The 19,982-nt window shown below is 39.9% G+C and overlaps 1 protein-coding gene across 1 annotated transcript in view; it reads left to right on the top strand.

Moving 5' to 3' along the window:
* UNC5CL (unc-5 family C-terminal like) overlaps window positions 1-16,358 on the top strand; it is a 67,224-nt gene extending 50,866 nt beyond the window's left edge. Inside the window, exon 8 of the mRNA XM_044675302.1 lies at window positions 16,253-16,358. Coding sequence (XP_044531237.1) covers window positions 16,253-16,358 — 106 coding nt within the window. The remainder of the gene's footprint in view (window positions 1-16,252) is intronic.
* The last annotated feature ends 3,624 nt before the right edge of the window (window positions 16,359-19,982 follow it).

Raw genomic sequence — 19,982 nt, 5'->3', positions numbered from 1 at the left:
GAATCTGTTACCCTTAAAACTACAATCCCCAGCAAAACTACAATTCCCAGCACCCTACTCACTTCCTGTTGTTATGTGCTGATGCAGGCAAGATATAAATTGGGTGTAGCCCCATCTCTCAGCTCTTTTTTTCCTTATTGTCTCAGCTTTGGGGATTTTTGAACAGGTAGAAAATCTTAGTCACGTGGTTCTATTCTGTCAGATAATAAACTTAAAAAAATACTTGAAGTATTAGATATTAGTTTAAATCTTACAGTTCCCTACTTGATTCATTTTTGTGCTCTTGGTATCTTTTCTTATCTCCTTCCTGCCCCTCCCAGTCCCCTTATGGTAGAGGATCCTTAGACTAGAGAAAAATAGAATTATTCCTCAAGAGCCTAAAGTGAGGATCAACTTGAAGCACTAGGGAAGGCCATTCTTTTAAGAAAACAGGTGACTCCAGAGCAATAAACCAAGGGCTTTCTTCCAAGGCAGCTAAAAGATAGAGATTGGCAAAGATTGCAAGTGCTTGGGGCTTCAGCCTGTTGATGCCTTACTAGCCATTGTGTTAGTATATATGTATTTTAAGGGCCACTAGTGTTGGTGGACCAGCTAGAAAATATTCAGGGAAAACTTGGTTTGATTCTCAGTCAATGAAGGAATTACTGAGTCAAAATAATCTAGGGGAAAAGTGTACCCACTCATAGCTTCTGTGAGAAGGCAAGTCACTTCTCTTTGGGTCCCAGTTTCCTCATCTAGAAGATGGGAGGAGGTGTTAAAGAAATTGGAATTCTGAGGCAGCTAGTTGGCATGGTAGATAGAGCAACAGTCCTACTAGCAAGGGTCAGGAGGATGAGTTCAAATCCAGCTTCAGACTCTTATTAGCTGTGTGACTCTGGGCAAATCATGTAGCTGTTTTATTGTCCTCATCTGTAGAATGTTTAATATTGGCAGCTACTTCCCAGGGTCATTGTGAGCACAAAATGATATAATATTTATGAAGTATTTTGGAAACCTTAAACTGTCATATAAATTCTGCTATTGTTAACTGCTACTACTACTACCACCACCATTACCACTACTACTGCTACTACTACTACATGGGCTTTGGGGAAAACACTACCCATATTCTTCTACTAGACATGAGAAGAGTTCTCTGAACTTTTAAAAACTCTCTGGTGAGGCAGCTAGGGGGCTCAGTGGATAGAGTACCAGACCTGGAATTGGAAAAACTGCATTCAAATCTGGCCTGAGACACTTATAGCTATATGATCCTGGGCAAGTCACTTAACCCCAATTGCCTTATCCTTGCTCTTCTCTCTTGTAAAGATAGAATTGTCTCTCTTTCTCTATTTTAATGAAATCAATCAGCAACCTTTAACTCAATCAATCAAGAACTCAAAGCATCCCTACTTAACACTTAAGTAAGAGAGTTCACAAGTCAAAGATTCTCACCTCCAAAGGAGACTGCCCAGCTCTGGGTAGGACTAAGCAAATTGAAAGATTGCAATTAGTTTCTGTGAAGAAGGGGGAGAGACAGGAAATATCGTGGAAAATGGAGTATAAAAGAGACCATGGGCTTGAGAGCATGGCCTTTTCTTTCCTGGCATTTGGAGAGATTATTTCCAGAGATTCCTGCCTTGACTTTGGAGGAGACTCTTTCCCTGGATCCTGCATCAGCTTGCTGGGTGAGTGGCTTGGGCTGTAGAGGAGGCTACGCTGGTGGACTTCTGACTCTGAAGACTCCACCAGGGATCAAGACCTGAGGAAGCCTCCTGCCTAGGTGCTGAACTGGACTTAACTTCCCAGGAGAATCTCTTAGGGCTGGTAGGCTTGTTAAGAATTTGTTTCTTTATCTACATTTCCCACTTTCACTCTTTCCACCTTGTTGTAAATAAAAGCTGCTAAAAGTCATTTTAACTTAAGTTGTAATATTTTAAATTGGCAACCACAATATTACTTTATAATTCTCTTATGGAGTCAAAAACCCCAGTTTTAATCTTTACACTCTTTAACTTGTTTCTAAGCCAGAAAGTATGGGTTTATAAGAAACACAACTCTTTGGCCTCTCAAAGACAGAAAGGCCAAATACATGAAAATATTCTTGGCAACACTTTTTGTAATAGCAAAGAACTAGAACAAGGTAGATCCTTATCGACTAGTGAATAGCTAAACAAATTGTGGTACGTGAATGTAATGGAATACCACTATGCTCTTAGAAATATTGCTTATGAAGAATACAGAGTAGGATAGGAAGAGTTCTATAAAATGATAGGAATAAAGTAAGTAGAACCATGAGAATAATGCATATAATATTTACAACAATATAAAGGAGAGAACAAGAAGAAAAATCTGAAAGTGAACTTGGTGTAATTATAATCAAGTTTGTCTAATAAGAAGATGGATGTATAGTAAGCCCCAACTCCTATTCCTGGTCAGTTCCTTGAGGGCAGGAATTAACTTTTGCCTTTTGTTATAATCTCTGTCACTTAGCGCTGTGCCAGACATGTTGCAGACTCTTAATATGTGATTATTGACTAATTGACTGGTAAAGTTACATGTTATTTTTTGTAAAATTTTTCTCTACAATTTTTTAACCCTTACTTTTGGTCTTAGAATCAATATAAGTATTGATTCCAAGGCAGAAGAGCTGTAAGGGCTAGGTAACTGGAGTTAAGTGACTTGCCCAGGGTCACACAGGTAGGAAGTATGTGAGACCAGATTTGAACTTAGGACCTCCTATCTCTGGGCCTGACTCTCAATCCACTGAGCCACATAGCTGCCTCTTCACTTTCAGGACTTTGTTTAAGTTATTCTCCTCCTTCAAATGCTTCTTTCCTTTCCCATTCCTTCCTTTGGGTCTTTTAAAATTACATCTTTTGTGATCTGCATCTGCTTTAATCATTCTAATGAGGATTACTTCAACTACTCTGTTCCATACTTGTAATAGGCAATGATTATGTTTCCTACTTTTCCAGTAAAGTGCCAGTTAGGGATATGCTAGAGGCTCTACAGAACAGATTGTTGAATTTTCAGTGTGAGGATTTACACCTTAGAAATTGGCAAGGGCCACAAATTAGGACTTGGAATTATTATTTTGTTGATTGTTTAAATCAAAGAAAGTGATGGAGAAAATGTTAATAATGCAGATTAAACTTAAAAGGCTGTCATGTGTACATTTTTTCCTGTAGAGCTGATTGTTAAACATTTACTGGGGCAGCTAGCTGGCTCAATGGATTGAGAGCTAGGCCTAGAGATGGGAAATCCTGGGTTCAAATCTGACCTTAGACACTTTGTAGTATTGTGATCCTGAGAAAGTCACTTAATCCCCTTTGCCTAGGCTTTACCACTCTTCTACCTTAGAATCAATACACAGTATTGATTTTAAGCTTGAAGGTAAGGGTTTTAAAAAAAAACAACAAAAAAAATTTACCAGGGCACTACCAGTGGCAGGCATGTGGACCAATGGTGGTCCATCAATGCAAAGTAGAATTTAATTTGCCTAAACTGAAAAGAACTGAATTTCATTAACTGAATGGTATTGAATCTTGTGTTTACTGCAGGAATATCTTTCCAATGAAAACATTTGGGTAAATGAGAAAATAAGATTTCACATATAATAAACTAATAGAACTTATAGATTATGTTGTCTGATCCCCTCTTTTTACAGGTGCACTCTTGAGAGTGGGAAGTGACTTGTCTGAGGTCACACAACAAATCATTAGCAGATGCTAGACTCTCTGGTCTCACAGTGCAAAGCTCTTTTTTCCTACCTCACCATGCAACATTCAACATGTGCAATTTCATTTAAACACAAATTTTCAGGAATTCAGAAAAGTGACTCCTTTAAAAGTGGAAGGCTATTATGCTAGCCATTGAAATTTCTTCATCCATGCTGACCTCTGGAATTATTAATTGCCCAAGAGGTTTACTGGTTGAATTTTGCCTTCACTCTGGGTCCATGGTGAGAACAGAATGACAATAGAGGTATGATGTGTGGAAGGGTAGGTTGCTCTGATTCTGATATGGATCCTAATTTGCCATAAAACCGTATTCCAAAATGGTTCCTCTGCATAAATAATACAGCTATGGAGTTAAATAATGAATGACAAGAGAGGGCAAGGGAAATGGAAAGGCACAGAAAGGGGAGTAAAGGTGTGATTTCAGACAAAATTGGAAATGACACTGTGAGCTGATGAGACAGAGAAACAGGAGGGCTTTGGAGCCAGGTGGGAGCTGGAATGAAAGAAATACTGGCAAAATGTTTCAGTTGGCTAGTTATAGTTCTGGGAAAAGCTGCACCTGGACCAATTGTAGCAGCAAGATAGGAACAGGTCTTGGATGATTGGCAAACTGGGAGATTGTGGAATGGGTTTAGGTGGTGGGAGAAAATGGAGGGTGGAGTATCTCCTCTCTTCCTGTCCAGTCACATCATAGTGGATCTGGTCCCTTCAGTCAAAGCAATGAACAGATCTAACTGAATATAGCATAATTCACTGGGCCCCTTGAATCTGTTAGTCATCAGACACAACTGATTCAGTCTTAGTATATAGACCAATAAGCATCTGTATGAAGCAGTCATGGAACTGAGTATGGTGCTAATGGAGGGGAGGGGAAGCATAATGAAGGGAAAAGGACCCCTCAGAATTAAATTGGGTTTCCTTGGGTAAGGCAGCTGTGCCTTCTAATGAACATGCTTCCCAATCTAAGTAGTGAGAGTTAGGTTCTTTTACATTTTATTCCATCTCCATTCTTCTTCCATACTTCCATTCCACCCTAATATACTCCATTCTAATGCATCTCATCCCAATCACATCTCACCTGTCTCCACTTGTACCAATCTCATGCCCATTCCAAAGTATCCTCCTAATCAATCCCATTCAAGGTATCCCATTTTATCCCTATTCTCATCCAACACATCTCATTCTTTTTCAAGACCCTGATACTCAATACTTCAAGGCCAATCAGGGTAATATTCAAGGGTTTCATAGGATTAGTACTTCATCTCACACTAGATCACAGCAAGAGTTATTAAGAAAGGGGAGACCACTCGGACTCTTCGGGAAAGCTGCGGGTCATCAAGTATTTCTTGGAATGGGAGCTTTGTTAAAAAAATTCTAGCTGGAAGATAGGCCCGATTCACAGCTAAATATCAGACCTTTCTGCCTGGGGTTTTCCTCACTCCCTAAGAGGTCCATGCTTTAAAACTTTTGATGTGTTCCCTTTATTTTTATTATCTTTCTTTTTGTACTATCTGAAAGATACTGCAATTTCCTTTGGTTGCGTCTAGACTTTGGTGTGAGCACAAGCTCTTTTTTTACTTTTTACTTTTTATTTTACTGCAGTTCTGACAAGTTATGTTTCTTTTAAAAGGGGAGGAGGGGCTTTTATAGAAAATTAAAGAAAAAAATCTACAAAATTCATAAACTCGATGAATTTGCAACAGACAGAATCTGATCTTATAGCATCTATACTCTGGCCTCAAAGTGGCTAACTCACTCATAGGAAGAAACATTAAGATATCTTCTCATCTGACCTCATTTTATAGATGAGGAAAATGGGTCAAGGTAGCTTAAGTAACTTGCTCATCATAAGTAGCAAAGGAAACACTTGAACCAGAGCTCTCTGACTCTGAAGACATTATTCTTTCCTAGGTACTTTCCCTTTCTCTAATCATCCTCACATCTATCAATATTTTTCCCCCTTTTCTCTCTAGTTGGACCTTTTATACAATATCCAAATGCATGGAATAGTGGAAAGAGTATTAGATTTGTTGTCAGAAGAGCTGGATTCAAATTTGAGCTGTCTTATTTATTACTTGCCAACTTTGAGCAAGTTACCTCCTGGCTCAGGGCCTCAGTTTATTCATCCATAAAATGAAGGCATTGGACAAAATAATCTCTAAGATCTGTTCCAGCTCTGAATGTTGGAGGACTTTGCACAAGCAGCTGTTGTAGACAATCTCCTCTAAAAGTACTGGGAAGATCCTTGCCTCACAGTGCCAGGAGTTGTAGATACACATTAAGCAACAGGTCTAGTAGGAGAAAGTGGTACAAACCAGGAAAAGTCTTGTCTTTGATTCAGTGGATAAGCTGAATCTGTTCTAGTCACATGGATAAATGAAATTGCGGTTCAGTCTCTATTACTACCAGAGGGCAGTAAATTGGAGTCAGGCTGCAGGGCATGTATCACAATGGCTCTGGGCATTCATTCTTGAGGAGTCACTGGGTTTGGAGTAGAATAATTCTCTCTGACCCTGAGGCTACCTAGAGTTCCAGAAGTTAGTTAGCTCACTAGCTTTGCCTCCAGGTCAATCATCAGCAGATCAGTAACTAGGAATTTTTGTGCTTTGGCCAAAGAACATAAATGTTTGGCTGCTACTGGAAAGGTAAGAGAGGCAAGGTGAGTCTGCTAAGGGGAAGAAGTGTGCCCTAGAGAATGTTATCTTGACATCCCTATCACCTTCCCCTTGTTATGGTTCTAATGGAAAGGCATTTATTGCTTTGTGACAGTGGGCATGTTTGTTTTTAATTGTGGAATAGGGTACAAATACACCACAACTTCCATAGCATTGGTAAAGTAGGGAGAGAACTGAACTTGAAGTCAAGGGAACCAAAGTTCAAATTCTGTTTGACATCCTTAATAGTTGTAGGAACCTGGGCAAGTCACTTAATCTCTCTCAGCATTAGTTTTTTCAGCTGTAAAATGGGGCTTATTTATTTATTTTTTTGGTAAAGATATTTTATTTTCTCAATTACATTGTGTGAATTTAATATAAATCGTACTCTGTTATTCAGTTTGAAAACCCCTTTTTGATCAGTATCAGCCCAGAACTTCCTGGCTACTTGACATAGTATCTTGGAGGACAGAAAGAGATGGCAGAAGTCCCTGTGTGACTAGTGGTATGGCAAAAAGTCAGGACTGGACCCAGACTGAGTTTATCCTATCTAACCAGACAGTCACAGGAGGAGTAGTGAAAACTGGTTTTTTGAGAGACTACACAGGAAGCTCATTCTCTCTTGCTGGATATTCATCACTCTCTCTTCTCAGGACTGTTTAACGCTTTGCACACTCTGGCTTGGATTCAGCCACTTGCAGACAAGCCACTTGTGGGACAAGTTGATACATTGTGTAAAATGGCTAGTAATTAGGATGGTCAGATGATTAAATGATTCTTTCTCTCTCCTTTACTAATAAATAATTATAAATTAATATGGTCTCCAAATAATTTAATCTTTACAACATGTAATAACAATTTTCCCCATAAGTTTTCTGAAGTTATATGATCCCAATTGTCTCCCACCTTCCTGGAAACGACAAGCAATTTGATCTGGGTCATATGTGTATTATCATGCAAAATATATTTCCACACTGTTCATTTTTATAAGAGAATACTCACATAAAACCAAAACCTCAAAAATTAAAATCAAATAAACTAAAGTGAAAAATTATATGCTTTCATCTGCTTTCCAGTTCTCCCAATTTTTTTTCTCTAGAGATGGATAGCACTCTGTCAAAAATCCTTTGGCGTTGTTCTGAATCACTGTATTGCTGAGAGTAGCTAGTTGAACATCCCACAATATCGCTGTTATTGTGTACAATGTTCTCCTGGTTCAGTTCAGTTCACTCTGCATCAATTCATGGAGAGGTGTTTCCAGTTCTTATAGAAGTCCATCGATTCATCATTCCTTATTGCACAATAGTATTCCATCACCATCATATATCACAATTTGTTCAGCCATTCCTCAATTGATGGGCATCCTCTTTATTTCCAATATTTTGCCACCACAAAAAGATACCCTATAAATATTTTTATATAAGTAGGTCCTTTCTCCTTTTTTTGCATCTCTTTGAGATGCAGACTAAGTAGTGATATTACTGGATGGAAGAGTATACTTGTTTTATAGCCCTTTGGGCATAGTTTCAAATCTCCTTCCAGAATGCTTGGATGAGTTCACCACTTCACCAACAATGCATTATTTCCCTACAATGGGGATGATTTGATGAAACATGATAGCACCAATCATGCAGGGTTGTTATGCCTATCAAATGAAATAAGATGAGTAAAGTGCTTTGTCATCTTTAAAGCACCATATAAAGATTATTATTGTTATTATATATTAAAGTGCTATAGAAATGTAAATCTTAAAAATAATCATAAAAACAAAAACAATGTTAATGTTGGGATTCAGTAGTGTTATAGGACCAATATCAAAGACTAGGATTTCATCATTTCATTTCTTATTTGGCTTGTTGCCTTCTTTCCCACCCCCACCTCCCTTCCCTCCAAACTTTTTATATTATTGACATTTAGGGTTGTCCAGTAAGAGTTCTAAGGCCATTTAAGATTGGAAGATCTTCAGGGACAGCTAGGAGTTGCAGTGGATAGAAAGCCAAGAGTGGAGGTCTTGGCTTCAAATTTGACCTCAGATACTTTTTAGCTATGTGATCCTAGGCAAGTCACTAAACCCCAATTGCCCCTAGCCCTTACCACTCTTTTGTCTTGGAACCAGTTACTTAGTATTGATTCTAAAATAGAAGGTAAGGGTTTTTTGTTTGTTTGTTTGTTTTGTTTTGTTTTGTTTGTTTGTTTGTTTGTTTGTTTTTAAAGGAAGATTCTCTAGAAGACCTTTAGACTTTTGCCACCAAGGGGTGGTAGGTCACAGGACCAAATTCTACCCCACATAGGCAATCAGTGAATGGATTAAATAATAAGCATCTATTAAACATTTACTAAGTTCCAGACACTGTCCTAAGTGCTGGGATTACAAAGTAAGACAAAAAGAATCCTTGCCTTCAAGGAGCTTTTATTGTAATGAAGGAGAAGTATAATATTTGGGCATATGTGAGATATATTGGAATAATTGGAAAAACTACACTAGGCTAGTTTTTCTTTACAAGGTATTGAGATTATTTTTGATACTCAATTGGTTCAGAGCACTAAATATTCTTGGTGTTTCCATTACAAAACCAGCACAGGAAGAGTCAAAGCTCCTCCCTGGTAAATGTAGAGGAAAGAAAGTTGTATGCAAATGAATCAATGCAAAGTCCTTGTTTAATATTCTTTCCATGATATGGGTAAGTAAACCTCATTTTGTTAACTGTCAGATGGACTGAGTGTCTCATTTCTTTCCAATCCCAAATATGAAATAGTGGATAGGCTTGAGTCAGACTTGGCATGCAATAAGTTTTCATTTATTGGGGGAGGTACAGGAAATCTAGCGGGCATGTGGGATGGATTCGGTCATATGGCAGGGAGAAGAGAGGAAAAAGGGACCATCCATATAAGGATAGTGAGGGCCATCTTCAACATGTAGAACGGAAATGTCACTGTGTGGCTTGAAGGGAGGCAGAATAAACTTCTCTAGTGTCTTCTCCCCCAATATTTCTCCAAGACAGACTTTAATTTCTGCTAGGAGGGGAAGCAGAAAGTAGGCAGACAGAGGCTTGACTATTCTGTTTTATTCAAAGAAAAGGGGATATTGAGCTAGAATTTATTTATCTTCTTTCTTCAGCATTATTAGTCTAAGGGATGTAGTTTTCAAATTCTAGCTAACTTCTGATCATTGTTTCACTAAATGGAAGGAGCAAGGTCCTAAGCTTTATCTCCAAGACTTGATACTTTCCCATACAAATTCCAAGTTCCATAGTGAACAAATATAGCAATTATTATGGGAACCTTTTTAACCAATTCAACAGCAAAACAGAAATCAGAGAAAGTATACATAAGAGACTATGTACCAGATATTACAGAGTGATGGATCTTTCCTATTGCCAGTAAGGTAGCTCAGACCAGCTGAGGGAAAGTACTGGATCTCTACCAAGGGAAAGATCCTCAAAGTCTCTACTTTGGGGATAAAGACATGAAGGAAACTGCCAACTACTCTTATTCTTTTTTTTCTTTTTTTTTTTTTAAACCCTTAACTTCTGTGTTCTGTGCTCATAGGTGGAAGAGTGGTAAGGGTGGGCAATGGGAGTCAAGTGACTTGCCCAGGGTCACACAGCTGGGAAGTGTCTGAGACAGGATTTGAACCTAGGACCTCTGGTTTCTAGGCCTGATTCTCAATTCACTGAGCTACCCAGCTGCCCCTGCCAACTACTCTCATATCAGCTTCTTCCTAGAATCATTTCCTTTAGCAACTTGAAGTTGGGTTGATGTCCATTTTCTCTCTCAAAACTGGAATAATCTTGAAGAAAACTCAAAGTAGATTGATGAGCTCTTCCATTTCTTACTCTTGACATCCATCCCAACCCTCACACAAGTACTGGGTATTGATCTCTACCAGTAAAGAGAGGGTCCCATATCAATGGACTTTGGGACTAGGGTTACACAAGGAATCTTGATGCCACAAACACCAACCAGCAAATGTTTTGAGAACCAGAGGCCCATAATTGGTGGATAGTAAGCTGATTTATATCAAGGCCAACCTTAAGCCTCAGTATAATATTTATCTATTTGCATAGGTATTTAAGGAGTATTAGGAAGGCCTTTCTACCCTAAAGTATCTCTCCCAAACAACCCATTAAAGATGTTGGACATTCTACTGTTAGAGGTAGCCTTGTAATTATAACACTTCCAACTGTCAGTCATCTTAATCTTTAGTGATGATAAGTATATCTGATTCTTTTAATTGTCCTCATGGTATGGCTTTCATAAGGCAAAGATAGATCTGGCTCCATTCCGTTAATTAATTAGCTAATTAATTAATTTACCAACTCTTTATTAAGCTATATGTTAACCTGTGATATATACAGAATATGGCCACTGAATAGGAGATTAAGCCTGACTATCAGCTAGTGATGAGCATCAGGATCCCAGGGGCTCATAGGAGGTGCTATACTCACAAATCTTTGCCTGCATTCCCTGGCGGTTAGATTCTAGCCCAGTTCTAAATTCTAGCAACCATAGAATTTCTTAACTCTTATCTTGTCCACAGATTAGGAATATTGTTTGTATCCTCCTGCTGAAGGCAGCACCAATGGCTTACCCACATTCAATTCTTAGTGAATATTGAATAAATGAATGAAAAGAGGAATAGGAAAGAAAGGGGGAAAGGTAAACTTCCAAGACCTTTGTCTATCTTGTCTTGGAGACATAGAGACAGTCAAATGAATAGTTGATTATAACTCCAGAGTAAAGGCTGGTGGCAACCTAGATGTCCTCAATTGGCTTGTATATGTTAGTCTTTGGAATTGAATAGGGCTTTCTTGGCATGTAAGTTTGCATGTGTGAGGTGGGAGTGATGGAAAGAGTATGAATAAAACATGACACCGATGAGTTTTTGTTGGTGTTGTGACTGACAGGAGTCTGATCACAGGGGCTGTCTGTGCCAGGAGAGACATTGATCTCATTACTGAGCATGAGTGAAGAGACAGTCATTGCCTCCCAGGCCTTTGCCCAGAGTGACAGCTGTGAGTCGTCAGCTTGACTTTCTGATGTGGGCATCAACCATGCTTTCCTGAAGGTATAGGACAAATCATCCAATGATTCATCACAGAAGAAAGCATGTGCATTCAGGCAGGATTGGATGCAGGCTTTTTGGATTCGTGTGACACCCTCCTCCATCCCCCAAATAGTTCTACAATACAAAAAGATTTAATATAGAAGATCTTCCCCTCTCCCTCATTCCAGCCATGTCACTGGCTGACTAAACTATCCAGTTGTCATCACTCCAGGAAGTAATGGTTTTAATTGTTATTGGTTTTCTGGACGTAGATGGACAGTTCAGACTGCCAATGACACGGGATGTAGGAACACTGGAAGGTACTGTATTGATCTTTCCCCTACCTCCTGCTAATTTAACATAAGAAGACCAGCAGACTAAGGATGTAGTGACTGCTACTGTTGCTCCTGCTGTTCAAAAGAACTATCCAAAGAGGCAGTGGGGCATTATCACATCCCCAGATTGCTGCTTGGCGATTCCTTTGGCTTATCTATATGTAACTATGGAGAAGTAAAGGGGCAAATGGGCTTTCAAGTGGAGGCCCAGGGATTCTCAAATTGAGTATTGTAATATCTGTAAATATTCTAGAGCACCTGTTTATAGCCCAATATTCTGAGGTTAAGCTCTTGTAATTTTAATGCCTAATTATATTGTGCTGTAGACTCTTCTATTTCTTTAAAAATAATTCATTTTTTTAGTCAGCAAAAATCTGCCTTCTCTCTCTCCCACCTCAACTCTCCCATACCCCCAGTTAGAATAAAAGAAAAAGAAAACCTCTGTTACAATTATAGTCAAGTTTCCTAATGACCATGTTAAAAAAAAAAGTTTCCTCCTGTACTTCAAATCTTTTACCTTTCTATTAGGAAGTAAATAAAAGGTCTGTTATTTCATATATTAATTAGTCTTATCTCACCATCTAGACTGTAAATTCTTTGAAGGCCAAGGCCTTGCCTTATAAAATATACATATGCAGGGCAATTAGGTGGTTCAGTAGCTAGATAGAGTGCCAGACCTGGTAATGTGAGGTTTTGGATTCAAATCTGACCTCACACACTTCCTAGCTATGTGACCCTGAGCAAGTCACTTAAATCCATTTGCCTAGCCCTTACCACTCTTCTGCCGTGGAACTGATATTTAGTTTCAAATGTAAGACAGAAGGTAAGTGTTTAAAAAAATATATTTAGCTCCATAATCATGTAGAATGAAAATGAAAATCCATTGGTAAGATGAGTATATATCTATAAATATCTAAAATCTCCCTCTTACAGTTGGACAGACCTTAGAGAGTGAATTCTATCTACATAATTTATAATCATTAAATCATTAGAAAACAGTACAAGAAATAGCTATATCAAAAGGAATGGACCAAAATATAAGAGTACCATATGCTTTCCAAGACTGTTTCCTTTGACCTGTAGTAGTCAGGGAAGTCTTTATGACTTCATGGAATAAGAGGGACTTGGGTTGGGCTTTTAACAGTAGGTAGTATCTAGAGAGTTGAAAAGTGGGGTGGGAAGATCAGGAGAGAATAATAAGTGTATACTTAGGTTTAGTGGCCTGGAGGCCAATGATGATGCCACATGGGCACTATATTCTGTCTGGTTGTCTTCCATAGAACCTGCTGGTCCTGGTCTTGATCTGAGATTTTAGTTTTATTGAATCAATCAATCAATCCACTGTTCAGTTGCTAAGGAGCACCATTCAGGATGACTTCCAGTACTGTATTGCTGATGAAAATCTTTGGCATACTGATTCAGTATTTGTCCTCTTTAGGAAAACTGGCCTCTCATAGTTTTTGTGTTTGCTTGTCATTCAGCAATACTATTGCTATCACAGAATGGGTCCAGAATGACCATTTCATGATGCTGAAGAGTATTGAGGTTCTTTGTAGACAGAATTCTTGTGCTCCTATCCCAGTTAATATCAGAAAGTAAAGATGGTCAGAGGAATCTCAGCAGTTACAAACATTTCCAACTTTCAGGCTACCCATATCCTGTCACCAGTTTCCAGTACTACTCTTGGTCTCTGAAACTAATCTAGAGGAAGAATAGGATAGTTGAAGGAATTTTTTTCTAAAACCCTTATCTTCTGACTTAGAATCAATACTTAGCATTGATTATATATCAATTATTGATACTGATTATATCAATACTTAGTCCAAGGCAGACGAATGGTAAGGGCTAGGCAATTAGGATTAAGTGATTTGCTCAGGGATCCACAACTAGAAAGAATCTGAGATCAGATTTGAATCTAGAATCTCCTATCTCTAGGCCTTGCTCTATATCCACTGAGCCATCTAGCTGTCCTTGGGCAAATCATCTGATCTCTGTGGACCTCAATTTCTTCATTTGTAAAGTAGGTGGTTTGGACTAAATGAAACCTCAAGTTCCTTCTAGTCCTAAATTCCAGAATATAAACAGCTACCATGTGCCTTATTCTGTGTTATGTGTTAGGGATACAAAGAAAGACAAAAAGACAGTTCCTATCCTCAAGGAGCTCCCAGTCTAATGGGAGAGAGAAAATGCAAAAGCTATGTACAAACAAGATATGTACAAGATAAACTGAGAATTCATCATAGAGGTAAAGTACTAAGATGCAGACAGACTGGGAATGGCTTCTTGTAGAATGTGAAAATTCAGATGAAACTTGAAGTGAAGCTAGAGAAACTAGCAGGTAGAGTATGCCAGGGACAGGAGAGAGTCAGTGAAAAGACTTGAAGGTGAGAGATTGGAATATCATGCATAAGGGGCAGCAATGAGATCAGTGTCTCTGGATCATAGAGTACCTGGAGGGGAGTAAGGTTTAAGAAGACTGGAAAGATAGAAAAGAGCCAGTTTATGAAGGCCCTTAACAAAGAGAGGATTTTATATTTAAGCATAAATGTAATATAGAACCTCTTGAGTAATTGAATGGAAGAGGAGAATGATACCATTATATCTGTGTTTTTGTTCATTCATATCAAACTCTTCTTGACCACATTTTGGGTTTTCTTGGAAAAGATACTGCAGTAGTTTGCCATTTCCATCTACAGCTCATTTTTCATGAGAAAACTGAGGCAAACAGGATGAAGTGACTTGCCCAGGGTTATACAACTAGTAAATGTCTAAGGCCAAATTTAAGCTCAGGCCTTCCCGACTCCAGGCCCAGTGCTCTGTCCACTGTGCCAGCTGTGTTTTAGGAAGATCAAAATGATAGGAGGATTGACTGGAGTGGATAGAGGCTTGAGGCAAGCAGAATAATCAGCAGGCAATGGTAATAGTCCAGGAATGAGACGCTGAGGGCTATGTCAGAGGAGAGAAGAGGGCATATTTGAGAGATCCCAAATGTAGAAATGATAAGACTTGACAACAGACACTGGGATGGAGGTTAGATAGAGTAAGGAGTAGAAGATGATCCCCTAGGTTGTCATCCCTGGGAGCATTAACACAGTAAGATGATTCTTGGTCTTCCATCCTTAGCTTGAAGTATGTTTTATATATATCTGCAGCAAGCTAGGCATCATTAGTCTTCTCTGATACTGCAACCACTGGTTACTCCCAGTTCCTGGTTTCTGCAAATAGCTGCTAGGAAAAGAAGAGGAATATATTTTCTAAATGAAAAAAGAGTGGCTAGATAACAACCCCAGTACTATCAGCAGTCATGTCCACAATCCCAGAATCAAAGCTGGAGGAGACCTTTAGAGACTATCATATCTAACCAATATGTGAGCTCGGATCTTTTGTGTGGCATTCCTGCCTGGCAAGTAGCCATTTAGCATTTGCTTGAAGGTTATCTAGGAAGGGGAATCTATCACCTATGGAGTCAGTCCTCTTGTCTTTGGGATAGCTCTAATGAACAGGCTTACTTTAAGTTGAAAGCTTCTATCCATTGCTTTTAGTTTTAACCTCTAGGGCCAAGCAGAACAGTTTAAATCCTTCTTCCTTCCAATAGGTCTTGATCAGAGATACATGTAAAACCCAGTGGAATTACTCATTGGCTATGGGAGAGCAGTAGGAGGAGGGGAGGGAAAGAACATGAATCATGCAACCATGGAAAGATATTCTTAAATAAATAAATAAATAATTTCAGATCACACACAAAAAAATCTTTCTTCCAGGTATGTCTCATCCAAGATTTCTTTTCTCCAAATTCAGCATCCTCTTTAATGATCACACATGTATGTATTTACATGTATGTGTGTGCACGTGTGCATGTGTGTGTGTATGGGCAGCTAGGAGGCACAGTGGATAGTGTTGGGACTGGAGTCAGGAAGATTCATCTTCAGGAGTTCAAATCATGTCTCAGACTAGGTGGGATGGGGAGTAAGCCATTAAGTTTTCTTGCCCTCCTAATACCTCTATTAAGCCACCAAAAATAACTCCACAAAATTGTCACTAAGAGAGAAGCTGAAAAGTCAGACTACAGAAGAAAGTTTCTGATTTTCCCCGGCCCTTAGGCCCTAGGGCAGGAACTGAACAAACGGAAAGTAATCCACAACATAGCCCCAGAGGGCAGGATTTGCACCCTCACTGTATTTGATGATCTTTGGAGTCTGCTTCCCTGAGGAAAACACGGGAATCTGCAACTGAAGGCCCTGACGCAGCCAAGTCTTCTGTTTGGGAGACTCCTCTGCCCCACGGCTGGGGATTGAAGAAGTGGACACTGCCCAGACAGCTGGTGGCAGGCCACGAGTGCAGGGGTTTTCTGCCAGAGAGGGAGGGACTTTGGAGGCCCAGAGAATGCAGACTGGACCCCTGCTCTGTCCTTGAAGAGGAGGTGCAAGGAGGGAGCAAGCACTAATGGGTGTGGTGGTTGAGAGACTGGGGCCAGTCAGCTATGGTCTCTCCCAGGACAGTGGAGTCTGTGGTTGCAGCCACAGAGAAAGAGGCTTGCAGTAGCCTCTTGCTTGCAGTAGTGGTGGCAGATCTGCCCTCTGGCTTTGAGCACAACACCTGAGGTCAGTCATGGACTGAGGCTTGAGTGGGGGACCCAGGATTACATCAGTCTCTGTATTATAAAATCTGGAAAAACTGAATAGGGCGGAGATAAAAACAAACACACAAAATTCTAAAACCTGAGGTAACATATGCCAACGCAATAGAAACCCTGAGAGTCAAATAAAAAGCCAATAATTAAATCTATTGTCCTGGCTGCTAAAATTTAACAAATAAATGAACAAAAATGAGTAAGCAAAGGAGAAAGAGCTTAACTATTGATAGCTGCTGTGGGGACAGAGAAGATACTAACTGTGACCCTGGGTAAGTCACTGTTTGCCTCAGTTTTCATAATTTGCAAAATGAGCTGGAGAAGGAAATGGCAAACCTCTGGTCAGGAAGAGTTAAAACAACAACAACAACAACAAACAAACAACAAACAACAACAACATCAAACAACATCAACAACAACAGCAAACAACATCAACAACAACAACAACTAGTGTTTGTATGTGGAAGATCTCTAGTCCTTTCATCATCCTGGTTACCCTCCTTTAGGGGATCCCTAGGGAGGGAGCTTAGAAAAGCCAAGAGTGAGTGAGTGATTAAGAAAGTCATCAAGTCCTGTGAAGATGGTCTGAGTACAATATACAGCTTCAATCCCAATCCTTCTACACTCTTTCAGAGAGAAAACAAGTAATCAGTCCAAAGTTTAAAATTGAAAACTCATGAGATACTTGATTCAGGAAAACAAGGTCTTGAGTAGATTTAAGGTGAGTGAATGGAAGTGACATCCACACATAGCCATATCAGGAAAATATCCTAGGGGAAAGATCATGAGCCTTTGATGTGTGTAAAATATTGTGATAGACCTGTGGGGAAGCAAAGACAAGAAGAGTCTGAGCCCTCAGGGAGCGTGCATTCTTTTCAGAGGATGCAACAGTTATGTGGATAAGCATGTTAACAATGAAAATGTGTCATGAAAAAATACCAGGCAGCTAAGTGGTGTAGGAGGAGATAGATTGTATGTCTTGGAGTTAGAAAAACCTGTCTGAATTCTATTTTAAATATTTACCAGCTATGTGACCCTAGCAAGTTAATTAACCTCTGTTTGCCTCAGTTTCTTCATATGTAAAATGAGGATTATAATAGTACCTACCTCACCAGGTTGTTTTGAGGATAAAACGAGTCCAGTATAGCACTTTACAAACTTTGAGGTATTATGTAAATGCTTGCTATTATTCAAACTGGGCAACCCTAACAACTTCTCAGGAAAGTCTTCTCAGGGAAGTGGCACTGGATCTGAGCCCTCAAATAGTGACAATTTGTTTCCAGCAAAACCCTCCCCTCTAAAAAACAAACAAACAAAACCACTGCTAAGGCCCCTTCGGTTTATAATTTTATTAGCTATTCTTTTTCCCTGAAGCCAAGAAGAAGATAATGCAGTGATTAGCAGGGTGGTGGGGGTTGAGAGGAAAAGCTGCTCTCATTAATGAGGAGGAATGCAATAGTGATCTGGAAACTTTTACAGCAATGGCTTATTACAGCTCTACTGCATGGGACTATTTCCCTGATTTAGCAAGCCCACCAGTGCTCCCTTTTCACAGAGTAGAAGGGATTGTGGCTAGCCCTTTACCCAGCTCAGACTTTTCCTTTGACCTGCCTCTTGCCAGCTTTGTTGACTGTTGCCAGTCTGTGGAGATTCTTGGAACCCCGGTCTTTCCTCACTACTGGCTCCTCCTTTCTTTTGGTCTTTGCCTTTGGCTCTTCTCAGCCTCTCAGTGGAATCCTGCTACTTGATTTAATCTACTTAGCACTTAGCCACACCCTTTGCTTCTGGGGCTCTGTGTATGACTTGGCCTTTAACCCATAACTGCTTGTTCCCTCAGGCCTAGACTCCCACCCCTGTCCTTTCTCTTGGATGGGGACCAGTGGGAATAGAACTAGTATATAACCAAAGGCCAGCTAACCTATTTTTTGTTACAACATAACAACACAAAGATTCTAAGCATTCCCAATCAAGATCAAACACAGAAAGAATAGTTGGATCGATACAAGTCCGCTTAACTCTTCCCCTTTTCTTCTAGCTTGGAACAATGGCTGGGAAAGAGCCCTCTCTTTCACAGTTTTATCTTTTCAGTGTAACATTTGAAGAACAGTATCGAGGTTACTTCCCCAAGACAAAAGAAACATATTCACCAAGTTTCCAATTCACCTTTCTGTTTCAAAGGGAAAGTGGGGGGTGGGATGGCGGTGGAATATGTTTGAAGCTTCCCACTTTAAATCAGAATTCAACTTGTACTATTTCAATTAAGGCTCCCAGATCTATTGGCTTAGAGACGTTTTCTGCAGGGCTCAAGTGGTTGTTCTGTGCGTTTCACCTCTTCCCTCCCCCCACTCTCATGCTTTTCTTGCAACAGAAAGCTGATTTTCATTCACGGGGTTTAACAGTAGGAATTCGCTGGTGATTGAACTAGCCCTATTTCTGTAGGGAGGGGAAAATTTACCTCCAGGGAGACTTTTGCCCTGGGAAAGGGTTGGTCGGCTTATATTTTGCAGCACTTTTTCTTTTCCATGAGAATCTCCAACTGAGACAGCATCTTTTCGTCCCGATTTTTGACCCTCAGGATATTTTTGGTTTCAGAGACCACCCCTTTTTACTCTTACACTTGTGTTTTGAGGATGTCTGGGAGGAAGTTGATAGGATCATAAAATTAAAGCTAGAACTAATCAATCCCTCTAAAACTATTTAGTTCACCCTTAATTTTGTTCCAGAAAAGGAAACTGAGACCCTGGAAGGCTAGGTGGAAATGTTATGGGGAGTGCTGTCCTGATTTGCAAGGATTTTCCCACCTAAAGAATTACAAGACACCCAATAAAGTGAAAAAGGTTTATTAGGGAGATTGGTGGCTGGGAGGTAGCTCCCCAGTAGGGGTCTGCCTGCCTAAAGTAACAAAAAGTGGTTTTTTGGCTTTTTTTTTTTTTAGGTTTTATAGGAGGGCTGAGTACTTGACAAATAAGGGGTCAGGAGACATGTGGCTTACAGATGACTGGTGTAGGGTGTAGGGTGTAGTGACTTCAGTGACTTTGGGAAGGGCTTGAAGTCAACATATGTCCTCAATGATGGGTAACTTTGTGGGGAGGGCTGAGGTTGGCATTCTGACTGGCTAGGGCAGGTGACTGAGGGAAGGGCTGGAGGTTGAAAAAGTTGTTCATCAGGAGATACTAATCTTCAGAAGGGTGGAACATGCATGCCATCATCTTTTTAGTGGTAGTCCTCAGGGATGGTCTTCTCTGACCAGACTGGTGGGAATCTTTCATTTGTCTCCTGAAACTTCTAGGTTTTCTGCATCCTGCTCCATTTCCTTCTCTCTTTATTTCTGGATTCTACTACAAAATCACATAAAATAGTATCAGCTATATTTGAACCAAGGACTTCGAATTCCAGATCCAGTCTCTGGTCAGCTGCAGCAAGGTTCCTTCCTTGGCCTATTCTCCTGCCTGACTGTGGGTGGGTCTTGTACTTCACCCTAGGCTATTCCCTGCCACCAATTCAGCTAGATGAAATTCCACCCACCCGATCCCTTGAGTACCTCCTATATGTTTTCCCCAGTTTGGTTCCATGGGGCCCTTTGGATAGTCTGTT

The sequence above is a fragment of the Gracilinanus agilis genome, chromosome 4 (assembly GCF_016433145.1).
Source record: "Gracilinanus agilis isolate LMUSP501 chromosome 4, AgileGrace, whole genome shotgun sequence".
Taxonomy (NCBI): Eukaryota; Metazoa; Chordata; class Mammalia; order Didelphimorphia; family Didelphidae; genus Gracilinanus; species Gracilinanus agilis.
Note: the sequence above shows the minus strand (reverse complement) of the source record. Positions and strands in the feature narration are given on the sequence as shown.